The sequence below is a fragment of the Protopterus annectens genome, chromosome 1.part0 (assembly GCF_019279795.1).
Source record: "Protopterus annectens isolate FY-2018-M chromosome 1.part0, PAN1.0, whole genome shotgun sequence".
In the NCBI taxonomy this organism is placed as follows: Eukaryota; Metazoa; Chordata; order Ceratodontiformes; family Protopteridae; genus Protopterus; species Protopterus annectens.
Genome location: NC_056725.1, coordinates 1,765,449,851 through 1,765,476,483, shown reverse-complemented (window position 1 = coordinate 1,765,476,483; position 26,633 = coordinate 1,765,449,851). Strand labels below are relative to the sequence as shown.

The 26,633-nt window shown below is 41.3% G+C and overlaps 1 protein-coding gene across 1 annotated transcript in view; it reads right to left on the bottom strand.

The window, feature by feature from the left end:
• The window catches only part of LOC122805359 (actin, clone 302-like), a 305,392-nt gene that overhangs the window by 260,730 nt on the left and 18,029 nt on the right, over positions 1 to 26,633 (bottom strand). The window contains exon 2 of the mRNA XM_044075487.1: positions 24,340 to 24,462. Coding sequence (XP_043931422.1) covers positions 24,340 to 24,462 — 123 coding nt within the window. The remainder of the gene's footprint in view (positions 1 to 24,339; positions 24,463 to 26,633) is intronic.

Here is a 26,633-nt window from a genome sequence, read left to right as displayed (position 1 = left end):
CATCTCCAGGGGAGTGCTGGACACAGTGAGAGGTGATTGGCAATCGTATAAAATTGACTTTTCTGTTCTAAATGTGTACACATATTTTTTGAGAATTGAGTTGAAAGCATCTATAACAATGTAGTTATGTAGTATTCCTTGGTTTGTACAAACTGTCATTTGCCTGTTGCTTTGGGGATGGAGGTGCCAAGTATAATTTATATGTTGCAACAATAAAAGTTGTGTTTCAAGAGATTTACTCTTGAAATTGTGTAGTCATCCTGTTTTTTCCATGGTAAACAATAAATTACTCAATTGGTATTCCTTGCTTTAGAGCAAACATTTGTTTGTTTGCAAGTGTGATATGGTTTTAATAACTGAACTGTGTGTCCCCATTGGTTAATGTTGAAAATATAATATGTGCGTGTATATAAGCAGGGATTTCATTATGTGATATATATGTGTTGTAGCCTTCTCTGTTTATGTCACATAGGATTATGGCACACAAGTGTACAGATCCATCTAAACCCCCTTTAAGTGACTCAGAAAATGACAACAAAGTCCAGACATTCAGGTGCCATGGCACTTTTCTGCTTGACAGAGTACCTGGGGTTATGGCTGCCAGAATGCAGATTTGCAACCAAATAGTCAATGATGCAAATGCCATAGGGGGATGCACCAAAGCCTATGATCAGGTGCACCATAGGGCCACTGATATGATTTCATCAGCCCAGAGGAGAACAGCTGCAGTTACCCATAAACAGCTGGCTACTAGGGGGGGGCTGCTAAACAGCCACCACTGACACCAAATGAAAAGTTCCTGTCCACTGTCAGAGATCCAGAGAGCTCAGTGAAAACTGCACAACAACATGTGATTGGTGTTGATGCTGATGTTTCTAGGAGGATAAGTATTTCCCAGGATGAGCTTCCAGGTAACCTTTCATATGCCAATTTGTAAGATTTGCTTGTACAGTAAAATATTTTAAGTAATGGTTCATGTGGTTTATTTTATTTTATTTATTTTTTTGGATGAACCTATTGATAAATTGATATAGGTAACAACACATTTTTGTTCATTACACATGGGCTTTGAGTGGACATATCAGCCAAGTTTCAGTAAAAAGTATTGTTATGGACATATAGGCAAAAACAGTGTCCCCATATCATTGCAATTGTGATGACTGTGTCCTTACCTTGCTTCAGTTCTTCCAGGATGATCCTGCATAGCAAGTGTGGAGTCATCTGCATTTGGTAAGGCAAACATTTTTATTTGGTTATTGATAACCACAGATCAGAAATACACATTTATAATGCATGTATCTATATGTGTTAGTTGGGTGTATGCGTGTGTGTATTGCTGTACCTTTTGTGATAGTGGCACCAGTGTTAGTTTATTATCATAATATTAAGTTTTAGTGTTGCTTATTATCAAAGGTGATACTGAAAGTGGAAATGTAGGACTCTTACCACCTGATGTCAGAGTATCGTCAGACCCTGATGATGGTGGTGGCCAAAGAGAGGCACAGTCAGGGGTGCAGAAGTTGAATCTGACACTGAGATCAACATTCAGCCATACCCTGTATTTCCATCAGACATGGCAAGTAGGCCTACATATACCTATTCCAGTGAGCCCTCAGATATTGGACAGGTGGAGTGTGACACATTTGATCAGGGTTGTGTGGTTACTGTGGCTTCAGTGCCGGTTGACTCTGGCCATAGCCAAAGTGTGGGTATGATGCCGTGCAAGAGGGTTGTTAGAGTTGTTTGGAGGAAGTCTGCTATCCACCCTCCACCTGATCCTGGTGTGACTTTACATGCAACCCAATGCAGACACATTCCAATAGGGCCTCCAAGGACATGTTTAGGGTTGTAGATGTGGCACAGGCTGATATGTGTGACTGCCTCCACCACATGGCTGATTCAATGGATCAGATAAATGACAAGATGGAACAGACAGTGTCTGTGATGGAACATCTGCTGGGAGGGGGACGACATCCAAGTGGACATAGGTCAGCAGCATCATCTGATGTTATCCAATGTAGCTGTACCCAATCATGCTCCAGTAGAGGCACTACTTCCAGTGCTCCATAAGTGATGGAGGTCCCCACACCCAGATGTGGTAGGCCATGGGGTTGTGGTCCTGGGCATACTTGGGAGGGGAGCTCATCTAGCAGACATCAGTCCCATTCAGGTAGCAGCAGTGCATCTGACTGTTGGCATGGACGTGCCATTACAACTCCTGGCAGACCAAGTTCTCGCATTTGGGGGTAACGATGATGAACTGTTGTCTCTACCATGCAAGTTTCACACCTACCTGACATACCAGGGCATAGAGCTAGCACAGAGCTTGGCTCTGTTCCTGCTGACACTCACACATTTTACCTTGAGTTCCCATACAGAACACATACACATAACAGTCACATGGATCAGTCGTGAGCTTTACAGCTCATTCGGTCTCAATGGCCATTTGATACTTTAGCCAAATTTCTACCTGCCCGTCTTCATATTCACTCTCATAAGCCCTATTAGTTGATAGAGAACACAACTAGTGACATAAGTCATTGTTGTCACATATTGATGTCATTGTTATAAAAATCACCCCCCTTCTACTTGATTTACATTAGCAAGTAACAGTATGAAAGGATATGCCATTCATTTGTGTTCTTAGCCATTTATTTTCCCATTCCAGGTTCAACACTTACCTGGATATATCAGCAGTTCATAGGATCATAGCAGGTTACTAGGCTGCCGACCCGAGGTAATTTCAAGCCTAGCCATTTATCCCAATGTAATACCATAGATACTCTAGTCAATACCCATGATTGTATTTAGTAAATGCTGCCCATGTCCAGGAGAGTTGTGAGCGGCTATCCCCAGTATGAATTTATGGTGCCCCATCCACTCGTCCGAGTTCCTTTTGAACAGTGTCATAGAGGTGCTCTGCTTCACATGAATTGGCAGCCTATTCCAAAGGTGTGGCAGTTTATGGGAGACAATCTGTCCCTCCAGCATGTCCTATTCAAGTTGAAGGCCATATTTAGGTCCCTGGAATGGATAGCTGTAGTCCGTTTGACTTACGGATGCGCAGAAAATTCACTAGGTTTGGGTCAGAGATTGCTCTGTAAGCCCAGCATTAGTCTCTCCTAAGAAGTCTATACAATACAGAGTATAGTGACAGGGACTTTAATCAGTCTGTGCAAGGCACATACTGGAGTCCCTTGATCTTCTTTGTTAGAAAACTCTGAGATCTCCCCAGTTGCTGCAGGTGCTTTGTATGGTACATGAAAAAAAAGGGGCGTTATACTCAGTTATGGGCCCGATTACAGATGAGTATAGAGTGGTTATAACTTCCTTTGCTCAAGAGGCTATGCCTTTGCTAATCACATGTACTACATAGAAAGCCTTCCTTACTACAGTAGACAACATGGTGATCAAAGTTAAGGTCGCAGTCTACTTGTGATCCCAGATCCCTTACCACTTCATACGTACATAGGGTATTGTTATAAATTTGATAGTGTGAAGGGACATTGTTTTTACTGAAAGGAATGATGATGCATTTCTTTGCATTTAGTTTGAGACTGTGACTAAGGCACCAGTCATTGGTCTGTATAAGACTCTCCTGAAGTATACTGATATAATTTGGGGATCCAATCATTGCACCCAGTTCACAGTCGTCTGTAAACTTGGTCAGCCACAGCCCCTTAGTTTTGGCCTGAACTTCTGTGAAGTATATGCCAAACAGTAGCACTGACCCTTGTGGCACTCCACTGGTGACAGGTCTGCTGGTTGATGTGGAGTCACCCACTTTGACCGATTGGTGATACAGTTGTCAACCCATCTTACAATAAAGGGGTTTACATTCAGTTTGCTAAATTTATTGGTAATGCCTGAGTGTGGGATTGTGTTGAACACTTTGGCCAAGTCAAGGTATGCTATGTGCACAGATTTGCCCTTGCCAATGGCCCTGGTCACATTTTTGAAGAATCCACCAGGTTTAACAGGCAGGATCTGCCCTTGATGAAGTCAAATTGGGTTGGATCCAGGGTTTGGAGGATGTCTATGTCTTTATTTCCGAGGTCCATGATGATACGTTCAGTGGCCTTACAGATGAGGCTGGTCAGACTTATGGGTCTATAATTCACCAGGTCTATTGCTAAGCCACTTTTGTGGAGGGGAATAACTGTTGCTGTTCTGCATTCCACAGGAACATAGCTTGTGGTCAAGCTGTGACTGAAGAAGAGTTTTAATTCAGGGTTGACTCTGCATGATGCTAGCAGTACACAGCCATTACATGGGTAAGGAAAGGTTGTGTTACTTAGCATCAATGTTACTGTATGAATGTTCAATGTTACTGTATGAATGTGCATAGGATGAAGGTTTTACCCCCCTAAAGTGGTGAGTAAGTGGGCTATTCTGTTGCCTCCTGGCCAGGGTAAGAGCATGTTTTGCATGCCTAAGACTACTGACACACACAGCAGATGGTGGTTCCCCCTCTGATTCCTCACCTGTGTGTGGCTGTGGTGACCTTGCCAGTGGTGGCAGGATGTGAGCACCCTTCCCTTTTGCATTCTTGTTGAAGCTATTTTCTCAGAATAATACTGTGAATGATGGCACAGACAGTAAAAATTTCAGCACAAGTACAGGGATTGTACTGCAGTGCTCCCCCAGATGTACCTAGGTGCTAGAACCATAACGTCTACAGCCCAAACACATGCTATGTGACAGTTCTTGTTTGAGTGTTTTCCTCATTATAGTGTCCTTTGGTGGTTGGCTATACATTTCTGATAGGTGTTATCAGCCACGGCTCGAGTGCATAACCTGCATCCCCCAGTAAATGACCCTGTGGGATATCCCTCGTAGAAAACCTCTGATAAGAGTTGAGAGTTGTGCCAGATATGGGAATTGTGGTAAGTGCCTATGCTGCCAACACACACATTCAGGATGCTTCCCTTAGCATTACACATGACCTGGCAGTTAATGGAGTGGAAGCCCTTTCTGTTTACATACACCCTTACCTGTTTCTCAGGTGGTGCTTTGATTTCAATGTGCATGCAATCTATGGCATTCAAGACTTCAGGATGGTGTGCTACAGGTAGAAATCCTGCAGAGTGGTAGCTCTGTCCTAACGTATACGGGGAAAATATACGTAGTCACCAGCATGTTGTAGCATAGCATTCAGGAATTGATGTATGATCCTGGATGCTGAAGCAGCCTCTGACACCCCCACCATATCACCTGTAGGTCTCTGGAAGGTTCCTATACCTAATCTAAGTGTTTCAAGTACCTTTTTCTCCACAGGTATTAGTTCCCCTTGGTTTGCTCTTGCTTTCAGTTGAGGATGACAGAGGTCGCAGAGTTCCTTTAGTGTTTCTATCCACCTTATGCAGACCATGAAAAGTTAAACAGAGTGTAAACGCCCTTCTCCTTCTTGGCCGAGGTCTAGCAGCAGCAGCAGCAGCATAGACTTGGGCCTGTTGCACAAACACATATATAAGAGCAACAGCAGCCCCTAACATTGTTTCCGTGTAGAATAGTTTGCATGGGTGTATTCCCGTAGGTTTTGGACTTCGTACATAAAATCTGCACCGAGGCTACACAATTGCTTTATAGCTTGATAAACATCTCCTCCATCTTGGATTGGTTTATTAGCATACAATTCAGTTGCTTCTTCAGTAATTAGCATGCCGCAATGTTTTCCATGTTTGTGCTGCTCTACACGGCATGTAGAGCCACTAACTGAATACAAAACAGCACACTACCGTGTGCACATCGTGGCGTGAAGTGCACACACTTTTCCTCTATTTTGAAACCCTTTTTCTCTGTTTGGGCCTTTACAGTTTTTGCCACCTCCTTCAGTTCATTTCCCTTTAAATTATGCACCATCTATCTATCTATCTATCTATCTATCTATCTATCTATCTATCTATCTATCTATCTGTCGATCCATCTATCTATATAACCATTTGTGTTCTGGTGCATTTATTCATTTTCTCAGTGATCATGTAAATATTGCCTTTTCTTGTAAGATTGCTACTAGCCTCCTCTCCTCCCATGTAGTTTGATATCAGAGTTTATTTATAAACCACTGACTGACATGACAGGGTTATCAATAATCTCTTTACTAATCATAAGAAAATTCTGATGACTACAGCACTTAGAAATAAAATATAAGGTGAGACAATTGATTTCCTATTTCTGAAAGGGTGTTACCACCAGTGTGAAGAAAGTTGTCTTTGTAAAAGATACTGCTACCTTTACCCCACCTGCCTAAAAGGACAAGCTTTAGCTGAATATCACATTCTTTCTTACCTTATGCTGTGACCTGAGTCAGTTCCACATCCAAAGCCCTAGTTGAGGTGAAAGGTCAAGGCAAGGGCTATCTGCCTTGGGATGAAGGTGTTTGGGGATATGGTTGGCAATGCAGAAGAGGTGTCAATCAGTCCCTACAAGTAGTATTGTGACTGTTTATATGGCAGCCACTCACTGAACAGTAGCAAGGAGTTACTATAAAAAGAAGTTACGTACTTACCATAATGTTCCATGTGAGTTGTTCATCTCGCCTTCATTCTTACAGATGGGATCGGAGCCGATCCTCGGCTCCGAGTCGGCCTAATACAAAGCTTGAGGTCTTCAGATAGCTCAAGGCCAAGTCCCTATCCCATGATGCACCTAGAGTTACCTCAGATCTTGTTTGCTGCATATAATAATACCATATGTCATTCTATCACTCTATAAGAGAAAGCTATAGAAGGGTTGAGCAACCAGGAAGAACCCAGTATCTCTGTCTTTGAAAAACCCTGGAGGGGGTAGGTGGGTGGGATGTAAGAATGAAGGCGAGATGAACAACTCACATGAAACGTTATGGTAAGTATATAACTTCTTTATATGAAGTTGTTCTACCTCGCTGTTCATTCTTACAGATGGGTGTCGTCCCAAACACCAGCTATCTTGGGTGGCTCACGGGAGTATATTTTTCAGGACATTGGATCCAAAGGAGGCCCTGTCAACTTTGTAATGAGTGATAAAGGCAGAGGATGTAGACACTGCTCTGATGGAGTGAGCCTTAATTTTATGTTGTAAGGGCATATTAGCAGCTGAATAAGCAAATGTGGTACAATCAGATAACCACCTGGACAGAGTTGTTTTGGCCACTGGCATACCTTTCCTGGAGTCTGAAAAGGAGACGAAAAGCTGTTCAGATTTCCTAAAATCTTTTGTTCTATCCAAGTAATATCTGAGCTGTCTATGAACATCAAGTTTGTGCAGCATATATTCTAAATTGTTGGAGAGATTGGGGAAGAAAACTGGCAAATCAATAATTTGATTAAAATTATTTTCAGTGCAAACTTTAGGCAAAAAAGAGGGGTTAGTTCGAAGTGAAACTCTGTCAGCATGGAAAATCAAATAAGGAGGCTTAATGGACAAGGCTTGAATCTCTGGCACTCTGCGGGCAGAAGTGATAGCTATTAAAAAGATAGTCTTCCATGACAAAAATTTGAGGTCACATGAGGAGGCTGGTTCGAATGGAGGAAGAATAATGTGATAAAGCATAACATTTAGATTCCATGGGGTATAGGGAGATTTTACAGGTGGTCTGAGATGAAAGGTACCTTTAAGAAAGGCTTTGGATAGTTTGTGTGACATAATGTTCAATCCTTCAAATACAAGATGAAAATTAGAAATGACAGCAAGTTGAACATGAACTGTTGCTGCTGCAGCTCCTTTGTTAAAAATCATAGTCAAGAGCTCTAAAATGGAGGCCATAGGGGCTTGATAGGGATCAATATTGTTTTGAGAGGCCCATATAGAAATTTTTTTCCATCTGCTAAGGTATACCTTCCTCATAGAGGATTTATGAAAGGATAAGAGAATTTGCTTCATCTCATTAGAAAGGTTAAGGAACCTGGCCATGATGGGAAATGGAGCAGCCAAGCTGTCAGCTTCAGGTACGGAAGAGAGGGATGAAGTTCCCCTGACGAGTGCGTCAGAAGATCTGGAACTGGGTCCAGAATCCAAGGTCCTCCAAAAGATGAAGTCAAAGGAAGGGGAACCAAATCTGATGAGGCCAATGAGGGGCTATTAGGATGATGATCCTTCCCAGGGCTTTTGCTTTCTGTAGTACCTTGGGTATCAACGGAATTGGTGGGAATGCATAGAGGAGACCTGGAGGCCAATCATGAACGAGTTTGTCCCTTGGGGCTTCTCCCAGAGGGGGAATCAGGGCAAAGTAGCTTCTGCATTTCAGATTCATGTGACTGGCAAAAAGGTTGCAGCAAGGCTGGCCCCACCTGCGGAATATCCTGTCCACTATTTCTTTCTTAAGGGACCACTCGCTGGGCAACAAAATTGCTCTGCTCAGCTTGTCTGCTATCTTGTTGGATTTCCCAGGATGTGTGTTGCTAACAGAAAGTTCTGGGTGGATATAGCCCACTGCCATACTCTTAGGGCCTCGCAACAAAGGGGGTATGACCTGGTTCCTCCTTGTTTGTTCAAATACCAGACCACTGACATGTTGTCTGTCTGAATCGCAATTGTACCCACAGGAAGAGAGTCCTGGAAGTACTGCAATGCTAAAAGTACTGCTCTCATCTCTAGGACAATGTCCATGTGCCTTGGGCTGTTCTTCCCTGAAAATGCCCCCCACCCTATCAGGGAAGCGTCTGTGGTCACTGTGGCTGCTGGTGGGCATAGAACAAAAGGATGACCTATCATGACATGAAGAGAGGTCAACCACCACTGAAGATCCTTTTTGCAAGAGTTGGTGATCATTATAAGGTGAGACATGGGGAGCTCTTGGTAAGACCATTGAGTGAACAACACCCATTGCAGAATCCGCATGTGCATGCGACCCAAAGGTATGGCCAGAATTGCAGCTGCCATCATGCCTAACAATTTTAGTACTTCTGATGCTGGAGCCTTGCTTTTGGATATCAGATTGCAGACCTGCTGACGGAGTAATAAGACTCTTTCTACTGGAAATCTCAGCGTGGTGGTGGTGGTGTCCAATTCTGCTCCGATAAAAACGGTATGTTGCGATGGTGACAAAGCAGATTCTTTTGAGTTTATTGTAATCCCAGCTGGCTGCAGAGTGGCAGAGTGGTATCCCTGGCTTGAATGAGTTGATGCCTGGTGGTAGTGGTGAGGAGCCAAACATCTAGGTATGGAAACACCTGGAATCCTAAATGTCTCTGGTGAGCCATGACCACTGCCAAACATTTGGTGAACACTCTGGGGGCTGTATTGAGGCCAAAGGGCAGGGCTCGAAATGATTGGCTCTCAGCCGAAAGCGCAGATGAACCCTGGATGGTCTCCCCATTTTTATGTAGTAGTATGCATCCTGGAGATCTATAGAGCACATCCAATTGTCTTTCTGTAAGAAGGGAAGTATCAGCTGAAGCGTGACCATCCGAAACTTCTCTTTCTTGACAGATTTGTTTAGTCTGCTGAGGTTCAGTATAACTCTCCAGTCACCTGTCTTTTTTGGAACTAAAAAGAATCTTGAGTAGGTTCCGGATCCTGTCTGGTCTGCTGGGACTGGTTGGATGACTCTTTTTGTTAGCAACAATCGGACCTCTATTGTTGCTTGTTCCCTGTAACTGGGTGGAACGTCCAGGATTTTTCTTGTCAGTGGAGGGGGTGTGGTGAAAGGACTGAAATATCCTCTGGAAATTATGCTTTGTACCCAGTTGTCGTTTGTTATTTTGAGCAAGGTGTCTAGATATAAAGATAAGTGACCCCCAACTGCCTCCAGAGTAGGACAGTCAGGCCTCCTTTCAGGAGTGCTGGTAGAGCTTCCCAAAGAAGTGATCTCTGTTGCCCTGATTTTGCAGACCCCCTCTGCCACGAGGGTGGCGTCTTCCATTATTGCCCCTCCTCTGCCCCTGGAGGGGGGTTCACCACGTGTGTCCTGAAAGACTCCTTTAGCTTTTCGGAACCACATCTTTCCTCCCCTTTGACCCTTGGGGTTGGGTCTGGTAGGGGTGGAAAAACGGACTCTGACGGCAGACAGAGTCTTTCCTTCCTGCTCACACCTGGTCAAAGTTTCCTTAACTTTGGACCCGAAAAGAGATGAGCCATCAAAAGGGGTATTTACAAAGAATGACTAGAAGGGCTCCGGGAAGGAAAACAAGCGCATCCAGGAGTGTCTTCTAAGAGCAATTACTGTACCTGCTGCCCTGCTCATTCCATCAGCTGCATACGAAATGAGGTGCATGGATGAGTTAGCTATGGAATTCAGGGTAGCAAGCTGGGAGGCAACTTTGTCTGAAGCTCCTGCAGCTACTCTACCCTGAAGAGTATCTCCCAGCTCTTTAAGGAGATCTCTTTGCAGTCTCGTAAAATGGGTTAGATAGTTGAGTGAACACAGTGCAAAGGTCACTGAACTGTAAGTGCACTTCCCATATCTATCCATGATCCTAGAATCTCCGTTAGGAGGATGGATAGAAGAGGAGGTTTCTGAAATTTCCTTTTTGATGGCTGCCACCACCACCATAGCATCAACTGGCACATCCCTTGGTCAGAAAAGATTTGTCTTGGTGAGCAGAGATAAATTTATTATTCCTTCTAGGGACAGGCTACATGGTGTCTGGAGATTCCCATGCCCTTCGTGAGACCAGCTGCATAAGCTCATTGAAGGACGGAGTCATACAGAGGTGGAGGGCTGAGACCCGAAAACCTTCAAGAGAACCGACTCATCTTCAGTAGGGTTGGTGGACTGCCAGTCACCCTCTGCCTAAGGATTTCTAGTATCTCAGCAAATTAAATATCCTCAGAGGGGGACCATGGGGACCCTTCTGATTCATCCAAGTCAGTATCAGATGTCAGGAACTCCTGTGGGGAGTCTAGATGCTTCCTCTTACAGACTCTCTTCCTGGGAACCTCATCAGTGGGAGCTTCTGGTGAGGTCTCAGAAGAGCATGGGCCACTCAATGGGGCTTCCTGAGGCTCTGGGTCTCTATGCTTGGCAAGGATCTGTGAAGCAGAAGCAGACACAGGTGCTTTAGGGGAGGAAAAAGCCGAACCTGAGGTCAAAGATGTCTTAGGAGACATAACTCTCCTCATGGCTTCGAAGGCACCCCTGCTCCGATGTGAAGGGACCAACGGATCCGAGGAAACCGTCGATACCCCCGGCACCATGACAGTGGGCGCCAAGCTCATCCGAGCCAAAGCCCAGAGAGGCAGAGTCAGAATCAACAAGTTGGTCTGACTATCCTCCTCGGACCTGACCAGAGAGTGTCGGCTCCTAGATTCCTCGATCGACACCAAGGATGTCAGAGTAAATGGAGCCGAAGACACTGGAGCAGGCATAGGCTCCGAAGGCTCCACGATCAACAGGTCTGACTCCTCCGGCTCGGAAGGACCGGTATGGCACGGAGGAGGAAGAGTAGTAGCTGGTAAAAGGGTCTTTGGCTCCAAAGCCGCTTGGGTTGGAGCCGATAAGAATTTAGAAAAGGCCGGTGCCTGTAAAAGCTTCGGCACCACACAATCCACATCCAAATCGGAAAGGCTAATGGAAGACCGAGATGAATGGATCAAAGGTGGTACCGACTGTAAAAGTGGAGATTTTGGTATTTCAGATACCGGTTCCAAAACTGGGGACCGGCTCCGAAAAGATAAGACGTCAGCTCCGAGGTCTGTGGAGCCAATGTCGAAGACTTTTTTGATTTTTTTGTTTCAGATGTAGAAGTCTTGGAGGACTTTGAGGACTTACTGGATCCATCTTGGTCCCTCAAAGCCTCCTGGAAAGAAGATTTCAGTAAACCCCTGTCAATCAGTTTCCTCTTTCTCTCCTGGAGAACCCTAGAAGAGAAGGAATGACATATGGAGCAGCTTTCTTGGAGATGTAATGCTCCTAAACAATAAACATAGTTAATATGACTGTCAGTGACAGACATTTTCTGCCCACATCTAGGGCATTTTTTAAACCCTGACTTAGGGTGTTTGTCCTTATCATCAGCCATTTTAACAAGCACAGTGTTATTAGGGTGCTGTAAAAAACAGACACGCCCAACAACAATTAAACAATAACAACAAGCCTTCCTAAAAAATACACGCTAAATATATAAATGGCAAGCACACACACAAAACAATTTGCTTAAATGGCAAAGAATATAAACAAGTTGTGACAGACAGAAATCACTATATAATGCACACAACTATAAAACAGCTACTAATGTAAACACACCTTATCTAAATTCTAAAGAGAAAAAATCAGAATTGTGACAGAAAGCTAACTTATTTACTTCTAAAGCTAACAGCACACAAGTACTTTAAAAGCTAAACATGGCCTAAATAAAAGAGGCCAAAGAGCTGAACACAAGATAAAGAGCACCAGGAAAGGGATCAACACAAAGCTATAAAGCTTTCTCTAAATGTCTAACTAATATATAAAGAGAAACTATTTATCAAAAATTTTTTCAAATATTTGTAATAAAAAATGGTTTTACTGGCCTGAGCTAGCGAGAACGTCCGATGTATTGCAGTGGCAAACTAGATCTGGGGTAACTCTATGTGCATCATGGGATAGGGACTTGGCCTCAAGCCATATGAAGACCTCGAGCTTTGTAGTAGGCCGACCCATCTGTAAGAATGAACGGCGAGATAGAACAATTTCATATCTGCAGTTTAGCAAAGGTGTTTGACAGTGCAAAAAGGTATGATGTATATAAATAATAGCTTTTTGCTTAGCCAGAATCATTTTTTGGCCCTCAGCTGTAAAAGGATGAGATTTGTTTTCTATGCCAAAAGGTTTGAGAGGACTTTTTATTTTTAGACCTCAGTTCTGAAATTATGAGAATTTTTTTTCTGATTCTAAGTTTGAGAGGTCTGGTTCTCAACTTCAAACTGTGGTGACTGCCAAATGGTGGAATTGCCCAAGGTGCCAATTGACCTTGCTAAATCTCTGCCCACACCAGATCACAGACATCACATGCATAATTCCAGCTAATATTATGTGTTCTGCTACTTCTGTAATTCCTTACAGCACATTCTGCTGCACAGTGTAAAATTTTACCTGCATAAACTTCAGGATTCAGAAACATAATGGGCACAACACGTCTCTAAGCTCATTAATAATAAACATATTGAAAAAGCCAGTGGCAGGCAGGGATGCAACTCAGCAAGCCACAGGAGAAGCCACTCCAGGCAGCCAATGCTTGCATCAAGACATCAGACCACTACCTCCCCCACAATCTCAGCCAGTTGTCTCTGCGTCACATACCAGTCACACTGGTAGGCAGAACCACCGTTGGGAACTACCCCCTGACCAGTGAAGTCACACTGCTGCTGCTGATTCTTGGGATGCAGTTTGGAAGACTGAAATGCAAATGCAGTAGGAGGTGTGCTGGTGCATGGCACAGCCACAGGTGCTGCTCCAGAACATGATGCATAGAAAAGGAAAATAAATGGAGAAAAAAAGAACAATTACTCCTCCCATGCTGAAATGTAGACCCTATAATGAGGAAGGGATATAGCATCCACATTGGGAAAAGAACCCACATGTATCTGCAACATGAACTGTATTTGTCTTACCTATTGATCTACTCCAACAGCAGTACTACAGTTAAAAACCTACCACAGACCAAGCACACAGGCAAACCAAATAATGCAGTAGCCTGAGTTCAACAGATGATAGTCTATGAACATTAAGAAAAAGGTGATTAAATATACCCCACAGTGAAGCAGGCTTAGAAGTCTGTAGTATTTATGGGTGCTTTCTAATGGTTATACTGAGGAAGTCATAACTATCCCCATACCTCTTAAGTGCTCATTAATTCTGTACAAAGACATACAAAATATGAGTGGAGAAAGGCACAAAATCAGGTACCGTTTTCAAATATACTTTAATGGCCAGCTTATTGATGGTTACTTAATTTTTAAAGTAGTGATTACAATTTTAAGTGATTTACAATAATATCAAAATTGTTATGAAGGGCAGCAATAGCATATGACACAAAATCAGCATCAATCTGCACCATCATGGATAAATGAGAAGCGTAAGGATAGGTTAATCTGTACTTTGGGAAGTAGGGGTACTCACCCTTGTGCATGAAAAGGTGCTCCAACCTCCTCCTGTACAGTCTGTCATTCCCTGCAATGGCCTCTTCCATACCTCTCAAGTGTACCTCATTATGAGGAATGTTTCTCATTTGGGGTCTTAAAAAGTTTATGCTCCTCAAAGTTCCATATTGAAAAGGTCTATCCCACATTCAGTGCTAGGAATTTTTTAAACTGATATCCATGGTAAATAAATACAATTGAATCATATTAATTCACCATAAGAACCTTTACAAGTAAAACATAACACATTCTAACCATCTTGTGAGCTTCCTAGTTGAAGCTGTTAGCAAGCTATTAGTAAATGCTCCACGTTTTGCCTATTTGTTTCACATTATAATAAGTAGTGTTCCTCATGTAGGATGTGGAAAGTTGAGAACTATGGCCTCTAGTACTGTGGATAAAACAGAGAGATACATACACATTATCCACCACACACTGTTGTGTTTGAAGAAAATCTAAAATGTATACTCACAGTACATGTCAGCAACTGTCACTATGACCTCAGCATCCCATCAACCACGGAAGTCTGAATGTTGTCTTTTGATGTTACAGCAGTGGCGCATACTCTGCCGGTCATTTTGTGGAATGCCAGTGGCATCAATAACAGTCCAGGCAAGAAAGTGCCAGACATCCACCTTACACTGGGGACCTTTATAACTGTCTTCCAGCAAACAGTCACGGTGGTCTTAATAGAGGAGATATAGGAATACTTTTGTTTCCTAAGAGCACTACCAGAGAGCCCTGCAACTACCACTGCCTCTATTACACCATGATTAACATTCACTGCTCACTTTGACACAGCACATCTCACTGGTGTTGTGTGGTGTGGTTACTGTAGATACATCAGAAATACCATCTTCATGAACACTCCCACAAAGTAAGGCATATTACTAAGTGCTGCTGTACAGCTTTTTAGCAGGACATTTGCAGTGGGACCAAGTTAGAGGTGATGATTTATATATGTATTGGACTTTGTGGTTTGATGTCTTCACAGATGAGTCTCTATCTGGCACCACAACACTGGAACTTCCACCATCTGATTTTGGAAACACGTCCAACTCTGATGGTGATGACAGTGAACATCTGGCATAGTCAGGGAGTGTAATGCCTATGTTGGAAACGAGAGTGCACACACAAGATATCTAATTTATGTCAATGGAGCAGCCACTGTGTCTTCAAACACCCAAGAAACACAAACCAAAAAGATAAGACAATTTAGTGATGACATCTGCAGTCAAAGCAGTATGTCATCGTTTGTGACCTGGTCATCCATGTCTGCCACAAGCCCCATAGGGTGGAAGGTGATCACATGGGTTGGGGCACTGGTGCACATTGAAGGCATGGGTACCCCTCCGACAACTAGCAGTGTTGAAGGGTGCAATCCAATATATGTATGTAGACATTAGTACCAACTCAGCCTTTGCAGAGATGATATTGCAGGGCGTGTGGAATGAACTCTTAGAGTGCATGTCCTACTTGTGTGACATCTTTGACAAAATCAGTTGTCTGCTGGAAACAGTGTTTGTCCTCCCAGGCTCTCATGCCATGTGGCAGGCCCAGTCCACATGGCCAATCTACCTTTGCCTTTATGAATGCCAGCCATAATGGATGTGGATAGCCAATAATGGATGTGGATGGCCAAGGTCATAGTCATGCAACACCAGCCCTTTCACAGTAACATCATGTGTGGATGTGGCTATGGGAATGACAGGGAATAACCAGGAAGCAACATGGTGCATGTATAGCAACTGCTCGGCTGAAAAAATCGGCAATGCTGAAATGAAATAGCCAGCAGAAATGGTGGAGTACTAAATAGCTTTTAATAAAGATGAAGATAGAGGGTGATATGCCCTACTATTTATAACATCCAAACCAGTTTCGGCTGCAATTGCCTTTTTCAGTGGATATAAAACACAATCCCATACATAGGTTTATATATAACAGCATAAAGGCAGTACATTGGTCAATTAAAGTTGGTCATTAAGACCAGGTGGGAATAAAGCCCCTAATTTGATAATCCATTTGCGTTCCTTGAAATTCAGTAAATTATGCCAACCCAACTTATCCCTACATTTGCCTACAATACAGTCAATAACAATAAAATGGAAAGAGGCAGAATTATGTTTAACAACATGTTTATACAAGGCATTATTAGTGTGTTTATTCCTGATGTCACTAAGATGTTCCCCAATCCTAATGCGGAAAGGCCTGGATGTCTGTCCAACATAGAATGAGGAGCATGTACAGGTGGCTAAGTAAATGACCCACTCTGTATTACAAACTGGCCCAAAAATTAATGTTAAAAATGCCTTTATGCTGTTTTATATAAACCTATGTATGGGATTGTGTTTTATCTCCACTGAAGAAGGCTATTGCAGCCGAAACTGGTTTGGATGTTATAGATAGTAGGGCATATCACCCTCTATCTTCTTCTTTATTAAAAGCTATTTAGTACTCCACCATTTCTGTTGGCTATTTCATTTCACCATTGCCGATTTTTTCAGCCGAGCAGTTGCCGTACATGCACCATGTTGCTTCCTGGTTGTTCTTCTCTTTTGGTGCTGTTGGCGTCTGGTGGTTTCTCTCCTTTTGAGTGGGACATATCTCATTTTTTACATTTGGGCAGTCGTTCGGGAGTTTTTTTTACATCTGATTTGATTCTCCTTTTTGGTGGATGTACTGTGCATGCATCGTTACTCATATTATATATTTTTATAAACTTTTTCTTGGAATTTGGATTTTGCGGCCCTTTTTTTGTCTACGGATCCTTAAGTAAACCTGGGACTAAATTGTCAGATTGACTGTGTTGCTGTATGGGCGTTTTTTCCTTTCAGATTTTGGATTTTTAATGATTTCTACATCATCCGGTTGGGGGACTACCATTGATTATTTCAGCTTGTTGAAAGAAGCGGGATGGTGTGTTGGAAGGCAGATCTATGCGTTTCATTATTTAAGGGTGCATGATTACAGGTGACTTTGTGCTTTCATTTGGGATCGACTCGCATCTTCATTTTTTGGTATTAAGACCTAAATGGTCAATTCTCAAGCCAGGAATATTGTTGGACTAATTTTGAACTTTTGATGTGACTTTTTGGGATATTTTGCGACTATTGTTCCTATTCAGAGGGGTTGAGAAACCGTTTGATGTTTGATGCTTATGTGGTTTATTATTTATTTTCTATGGTTATACTGTAGACTTTGGCCGAGTCTATGAAGCTTCTAGTTACAGTTCTCTCCTTTTGGGGGGACTCATGTTTATATCTGTGGTAAAGGTTCATGATTGTAACTCATTTATAGATGGGGTCAATACCATGTCTTGATTTTTGCCATAAATACATATTGTTTATACACTAAAGGGATTTATTTCCCATGTATTGTTTATACAGTCGGCATTATATTATTACTGTATAGATAATAGCTGGCGTATTTACAGTGTTTTTTGTTTAACCCAGTTTATACATGTATGGTGTACAGTGGGTTTCCATCTTGTGTGTATCATTTAGTTTGTTGAACAATCTATGGACATACTATCATTTACTGTAGTTTTGTTTATAAATTAAGGTATATGCATTATGACAACACATTGTTACTTTTGGGTCTTTATGTGATTACATAATTTCAGTATATCCATCTATTAGTAATTTAACTACAGTCATTTCTGGTTTTCTAACACTTAATATGATGCTTTTTATGGCATTTTAGTGATCATATAGTGGTATTGGATTTGGTTTGTCTTTCCTTTGCGGGCCGAGTCTCTTCAAACTTTCTCACATTTGAATATACAGCCTCTGAGTGACATCTATGTTGTAACATGGCTTTATGGGTTTAATCTGGTTATAACATGTATTATTAGCCTTATATTTTTTTGCTCCAGATTGGTGAATTTTGACATTTCTGCTGACAGCAATTCATGTATATTTATAATTGTTTTTTTCTTATGGGGGCTGTCACATCAACACGATAGTTGAGTCCATGCTATATATGCATGTTTTGGAGAAGCCTTTTTTTGGAATATATAGGTGGTTATGATACTGAGTGGGACTTTTACATATTTTTGTTGGGCCGATTATTTTGGACTTGATTTCATTATTATGATATGCAACAATGTGGTTATTTCATTTATAGGCTTGGACCTTTATAACCACAGGGGCCAGCTATTGTATCATTATTACATGTGTATTTACACTATGTGGTTTTGAACTTTATAATAAGAATTGAGAACTTTGATTAGTTTTTGTTCTATACTGAGTGGTTTCCTTAGTGGTTTGATATGCAGCATTGTGACAATTTTTTTGTCATTTTGACAGATCACAAGGGCTGATTATTGTATCTTTGGATTTTATCATTGTTAGATTCTGCTACACTTTTTTGGCTTTGCCCATGATTTCATCTCATATCCACCTTTATATTTATACTTAATCTACCATATAAATAATTTTATGGTTTAAGCAATCAAAATATAGGGCAATAATTTTCATGTTGTGTGATAGACTCCTGTTTTGCCTGATAGGGTGATTTTGGTTAGAATTTATAGATTTATATTAGTTTTATGTTTTTTGCTGTTGGCAAAATTGTTGATTCATCTATATTTTTGTGGAGGTACATATTTTGTATATATTTTTGGGTATTACTTGTTCTTTGGAACATGGCATTGACTCCTCTTGTAAAAGGCCTAGCATCCAATATGAATGATCTGACCATTTTTGGTTTGGGAGTATCAGATATGGGCAATGATTCCTCGGGGTGTATTCCAGACCCAGATAAATTATGTGAATTGTTATTTTTTAAGTTGGGCAAAAGTATGAAAGGTCTTCGGACCAATGTTTGGCATTTACACCTGTTCAAGGCTTATCAATATAAAAAAAATCACACCATGTGGCTTAAGGGTCAAAGTACAACCTTTGGTACATAATATTGATGAACAATTAATGGATGAATGGACTCAGATCAAACAATCAGCATCCTTGAGTTTTGTGGATGCTTTAGCCAATTTTTATGAACGGGTGGTCAAATTAGGTATTCAGGAGGTAGAAACTATTTGTATGGAGGCCAAAAAATTTGAATCTAGTGGCTCGTTTACCTCCCGGGTGAATCAGTTAACCACTGAATTACTAAAGTTAGAACACGTTCTAAAGGATAAAAAACTGAAGAAGTTTCAAAGGGACATAGGTGATTATGAAAGAGGCAAACCATTTGATATTCCTAGGAATGTTACTTTTAGGCTTCCTAATAATAAACCTTTGGCCCCCAAGAGGAAAAGACCAAAATCCATTTTGAAACGTAGCTCCGAATCATTGAGCTATACATCAGGGGATGATACGTCCTCCAATACTGAAGGGGAGGGAAACCACACAGATGCCTCACCTGATCCCAAAAGGAGTAGTCTGTCACACCCTTTGGGTTCAGATACAGACGAAGGGGGAGGAAACATAAAAATTGTCAAACCCATGGAGGGTTTGGAAGGTTTGTTAAAACTGATGATAGAACACTAATAAACAGCACAAATGTTCATAATATTTCATCTGTACATCTCAATCATTTACAAATTAAAGTGCTTAACAAAGGGCTTAATTTTGTTCCTGGCTTTTTTGTTCCGGAATATACCTTAGCAGAAGATGTAGTTAATTTTTGTCGTCTTCTTAATTTGAAACTATTCTTTGCAAATGACACTGTTCTAACAGTTCCAGGGTTTAGATTTAAAAAATCATCTTTTGTTCCACCTATGTCACATTTGCTATCCATTTTTCAAGCTAATGTCCTGAAGGATTTACATTGTAATCTTAAGGATTTTTAGGTATCTTATAATAATCTTTCTAAAGAAGAGGTACAATGTGTTGATGAGCTCAAGAACAACAAAGAAATTGTGATAGTACAAGCAGACAAGGATGGGGTGGTAGTGATTCAGGATAAGGCCAAATACAATAAGGAAGCTATGAGACAACTGGGGGATAAAAAATATTATATGGCTATGCCATTGGACCCAACTAATCACTTCCAAACCAAAATAGACTCATTCCAGATACAGGCCCAGGAAGAGGGCATCATAACAGAGTCAGATAGAAATTAATTGATGGTTTCATCTCCATGTAAACAATATTTTTATCTTTTACCTAAAATACATAAGGATGCCCCCCTGGGAGACCGATTGTATCAGGACGTGGCTCAATTACTGAACCCTTGTCTGAATATCTGACTCACTTTCTAAAACCTTTATTACCTCTAATAAGAGCTAGAATTCAGGACACCACTCAGTTTCTGGATATCATTTGTGACACTCAATTGGAGCCTCATTGGTTGCTATGTACCTTGGATGTAACCTCTCTATATACTAATATTCCACATTGAGCAGGTTTGCAGGCTTTGGACTATTGGTTGGGGAGATCTGGTTTGTACCAACCAGGATTTAATACTTTTTTGGTATGCCTGGCTGAATACGTTCTTACCAGTAATGTATTCTATTTCCAGGACCAATGCTTTTGGCAGGTTAAGGGTACAGCAATGGGTGCTTCTTTTGCACCCATTTATGCAGACCTTTTTATGGCCTATATTGAGGAGGTTATGATTTATGACTCAAACCACAATATATATATGGATGAATTGGACATCTGGAGGCATTATCTGGATGATTGTTGGATGGTGTGGAAGTCGGATGAAATTTATCTTCAGGAATTTATTAGCTACCTCAATGACAATGTGTGGGGAATTGAGTTTAAAGTAAACTACCACAAATCTAGGATTGTTTTCCTTGATGTTGAGGTTAGCAGGAATCCTGATGACACTCTTTCTACATGGATGTACAGGAAATTTCCTGAATATAATTCACTTTTACATGCTACCAGCTTCCACCCACAACATATCATCCAGAATATCCCCAAGTCTCAATTTCTAAGATCCAAAAGGATTTGTTCAAGCCAACAAACTTTTGAGACCGCAAGAGTTGATTTAATATGAAGGTTTCAGGAGAGAGGTTACCCCCCAGGTACTGCGAGCTCTGCTTTCCATTGGGCTTCAAATCAGAACAGGGTTGATTTGTTATGTTATAAAGATAAACATAAGGATCTTTCTAATGATCCAGTTCATCTGGTTACTACATATGGATGTAACACTCGTGGATTTATGAACATCATTAATAAACACTGGAACATTTTAATGGCAGAAGAGAAATTACACCCTTTCCTGAGGGATAGATGTTCCTTTTCTTTCAGGAGAGGTCGGACATTGGGTTCTCTGTTTAGCCACTATAAGAGGGTGGGTTTCAACTCCTCTGTTTCTGTTCAACACACATTAAGAGGTGGCCCAGTGTTGGGTTGTATACCATGTGGCCACTGCTCTTATTGTAATAGAGTTCAACATACAAGGGAATTTAGTAGTCGTAATACTTCGGAAATTTTTAACATTAATTTTTGGGCCAATTGTAATACAGAGTGGGTCATTTACTTAGCCACCTGTACATGCTCCTCATTCTATGTTGGACAGACATCCAGGCCTTTCCGCATTAGGATTGGGGAACATCTTAGTGACATCAGGAATAAATGCACTAATAATGTCTTGTATAAACATGTTGTTAAACATAATTCTGCCTCTTTCCATTTTATTGTTATTGAATGTATTGTAGGCAAATGTAGGGATAAGTTGGGTTGGCATAATTTACTGAATTTCAATGAATGCAAATGGATTATCAAATTAGGGGCTTTATTCCCACCTGGTCTTAATGACCAACTTTAATTGACCAATGTACTGCCTTTATGCTGTTATATATAAACCTATGTATGGGATTGTGTTTTATATCCACTGAAAAAGGCAATTGCAGCCGAAACTGGTTTGGATGTTATAAATAGTAGGGCATATCACCCTCTATCTTCGTCTTTATTAAAAGCTATTTAGTACTCCACCATTTCTGCTGGCTATTTCATTTCAGCAAGGACAGGGAATCCCTGAGGTTTTGTCAGTTGCAGCACATTCCACATATGGAAACAGAAACCAGCCAGTGTCATGCAGTACACCTACACCTAGCCAGGGCTATAGTACTACCCATGAAACTCCTGCTAAAGGTGGCTCACATGGGCAGGGATGCACATGGGATGGCTGCTCATCTTCTATACATGCCCTGGAACTGTCCATTACATTGAGTCGTAGTGCAGCAACAATGGCTATGTCTCAGTACAGATACACACACACACACACACACACACACACACACACACACACACACACACACACACACACACATACACACACACACACACACACACACACACACACACACACACACACACACACACACACACACACACACACACACACACACACACACACACACACACACGCACATACCCATACCACTGCAGCACCCAGTGCCTCACACACTCCACATTACCACTGACAGTGGTCCATCACAAAGACATCTGCTGTAATCTCCCTCCAGTCACAGCTCATACACAGAAGCAGCAGTCACAACTCTACAACATGTACAGCACTTCACATATTTCTCTGTGGAAGTCATTGCACACTTGTGCTCCCAAACTCACCAGTGCATATGATGACAATTTTGCCCTGCCCTTTGTACTTTGCTACTTGGGTTGCCTGTATCTGATACACAGTGTGGCCATCCCACTGACTCCTCATTTGCCTCAGCCTCTGCTGCCTGCTGCGCTGGAAGATATTCATCCTGCCATAGAGGTTCTTGCTGCAACTGCTTCCTAATTACTATATACTGTCATACTGCACACACTGAAAATATTTTTAACATGTGCCAGGGTTATAATGTAGGACACCATTGGATACTTCCAGGCAACAAAAGTTGCCTTCAGCAGCACACACATATGTTCCACAATTACCTGGTTTATGATAGGGCACAGTTATATGCATTGTCTGTCACACATTGTGGATCTCATATGGGTGTCACCAGCCAGGACTTCAGGGTATATCCGGCATGGGCAATAACATGTCTCTGGGGGAAGTCACCCCTCACAAACCACTGCAGAGATCAGACATGTGCCATCTGCAGGAGTCATGGTAACCACCTGGTTGGCCAGCAGACACACTGCACATGATACCTTATGCATTACAGCCCATCTGGAAGTTAATGTAGTGACAACTTTTATGGCAAACATACACTCTTCCCAAGTTATCAGCTGGGGCCTTTTTTCAAAGATGGTGTGAGCTATGGACCCAGCATCTCAGGAAAATGGGCTGTTTAACAGAAATCCTACATAGTGTTGTTTCTCTCCTCCGTGGAACATGGAAAATGCAGTACATTCAGAAGATCATCCGCTTCAAACATTGAAGCTGTAAACATTGACCACATAAGGTCAAAATAAAAAAGTGAACTCAGAGTTGGTATATATAGCTAGTAGGGTGTGTGGGAGGTGCAGCCCTCCAGGTGGGGGTGGGTGCAGAGGGGCTTGTCTGCTTCCCCTTGCAGAAACATTGGTTTTGGTAGTTTTTTTTTTGGTTTGTTTCCATCTTATGTGGTCAATGTTTTCAGCTTAGATATTTGAAGCTGTTGATCTTCTGAATGTATTCCATGGAAAACACATATGCTTCCCCATATGCTGTAGGATGACATTAAGAAAATGATGGAGCATTCTGAAAGTAGTTGCTTGACATACTGTCACTGACAAGCCCCTACGGCTAGTATACACAAAACCAAACTAACATTTGTATCCACTGGGATTGATAATCCATGACTCCCATAGGCCAGCAGATGGGGCCAGCACATGTCTACCATTTCATGAATAGTGTCACTTTCCACATGGAAACAGTCTAGAACGCTGGTGTTGTCAATGCCATGATATGTTAAATAAGGTCAGACGACACTGTGCCTCCAAAGCAACAACATACATGGCCATAGCCCATAGTGGCAATAACAGCTTGCTGCATATACAAATTCCCTAATGCTTCAACAACCGCAATCATATTTCTACAATTCACCTGCATGTATGTGAAATATTTACTGAGGCTACCACTAGTGTTGGAGCATCACATTGCACTCTTTATACATTTCTATATCACTTCACCATCTTGTTTTACCATGTTCTCAAGCATTGTGCACCTAATTTAAGTGCTCATTACTATCTACTTATGCAACCATCTGCACTCAGTGCATCTATAAATCACCACACTCATCACCTGCAATTGCCTAATGCAATGCAACCAATGTTTGAGAATCCCAGGGTAGCTTCAGGTATCTTGTTACCTACATTTTTACATAAACATTACAAATTATTTCTATAGTGAAACAAATGAAAAAACAATGCTAAATGAAAATGCATTTTTGCATTGTACATTTGATTTACATACCTTATTCTTAGGGTGTCCAACTACTGTTGGAAATATTGTAGTAGGCAACTCCTGATCAGCAAAGCCAGCCTTTATTAGTCCTGATCCAGTGTCCAAAACTAACGGAGTTTTGTAATTTGTGATCTATCATCAGAAAACAAAGAGCATAAAATAATTTGTACCATGTTTGATGTAGCCAGTTATCTGTTTTTAGAGGTGGATATACAAGGAAATACAGACTGCACAAAAGTTTAGGATGAACACATAAAACTAAAAATATGACAGCTGGAATAGCATACACTGTCACAACATCAATCTCTGCATAATTGCATGTCTGTATATTTGTATTTGGCAGTCCATATTACTGTTACACTTCCTAGATCTTATTATGCTTTCATACCTGTTCTATATGGATTTAACTTTCCTACTGCTTTGCTGCAGACCACTTTCTCACACAGTCAGCCTCTGCAGTGCAACTGTTTTTTTGTAAAGAAGTATGATCAGATATTAAGTCTGAATTTCAGCTAACACACCAGTGTTGCTCAGGTGCTCGCCATCCTTGTATCTACAGTTAGAGGGAATTTTTCAGGCTTTTGAACATGTTTATATATTTAATTTGTATTTTTTCTCCTTGTATTCATGGTATATACTGTTAATCTTTCATATAAATTAAAGCTTTCCCAATATTCTCTGAATCTTTCATTCTAAGCCCCCAGATGATGTTTTGTCATAATTTTCTCACATATCTTTAGTTGAAAATCGACTTCTTTCTAGCTACTTGTGCAAAATGGTCAACAATATGTGTAGACACGGACTTCCAAGATGGATGCACATTGAGTAACAGGTTAATTTCAGCTCTCCCATTGTGAAAACAGAAATTCAGAAGAGAGAGTCAGTGAACTCATTTGTTGGGGGGTACATTTTAATAACTGGCTAGTAAGTGCACTGCCTGGATGCCAGCAAAAAAGTAATTCAAAGAACCTGAAAGAAATCCAAACAGAAAAGGTGAGGAAAAACACTGACTGGGAAGAATTCTGCAGCTGTTCAGCAAAAAGCAGTGCAAGCTCCAGCTTTGGTGCAAGACATGACTTCCAGTAACCTAGTGGAAAAAATAAGTCAAATGTATTCAGAGCTGATTAAAATAAAAGAAACACTGATGGAGTATATCAACTCAAACAACAAAAGGTTGGATAAAATGGAAGAAACTTTAAAGAGATATTCCAAAGAGGTGACAAAACTGCAAAAATTGGTGGTCAAAATGAAGAAAAGGCTGGTTGAATGTGAGACTGCTTAAGAAGAAATGTTTCAAAAATAACAGAATTAGAGGACAGAGCATGCAGGAAAAACCTGAGATTTTCTGCTGTACCAGAGAAGCTGGAAGAAACAGACTGTATTAATTTTATGAAAGCACAAGTAAGCAACTGGACTGGCATTCCACAGCAGGAGTTGTTAATTGAAAGAGCACATTGTGTGTATGCTCCAAACTGGGCCATGAGAAAGAAACCCAGACCTTTAATAGTAAAGATGCAATTCTATCAGCAGAAGGAGTTGATTCTGACAAAGCTGTGGCAGAAGGACAAAGTACTAAGAGTGGGAGACAATAGACTGTTTGCAGAAAATGACTGCTCACTGTACACCAGGCAGAAGAGGAGTAAATTTATTCCATCAACCAGGGAATGTCGAGAAGCAAGCATGGGATTCAAACTGCTATATCCAGCTGGGTCTACTTCATTTGCCCTAACTTCCAATTGACTGACACCCATTTGACTGAGACCAAATAACTGAAATTTCATTTGACTGACACTTCATTTGAATGATACTTCATTTGACTGACAAGTATTATTGGCAGTCTCCAGAGCACTGTAAGGCAAGTATATGGAACATGTCCCCTTCCCCACTGTAGTGTGACCCTGGAGTTAGAATATATAGTTAGGGGGTGTGGGGGCATAGCCCCCCACAATGGGGGTTGTGGGGGTGAAGCCTCCCACTTACTTTTGTTTTACTAAGCAATATTAAAGCAAAAACAAACAATATAATATGAAATTAAGTGGCGGGCTTCACCCCCACACCCCCCTAACTATATATTCTAACTCCAGGGTCGAACTTCAGTGGGGAAGGGGACATATTCCATTTACTTGCCTTACAGTGCTCTGGAGACTGCCAATAATACTTGTCAGTCAAATGAAGTGTCAGTCAAATGAAATTTCAGTCAAATGGGTGTAAGTCAATTGGAAGTTAGGGCAAAATGAAGTAGACCCATCCAGCTATCTTCAGAATATTCTTTTCTTGAAGGATAAAATAATTTTTTATGCAGA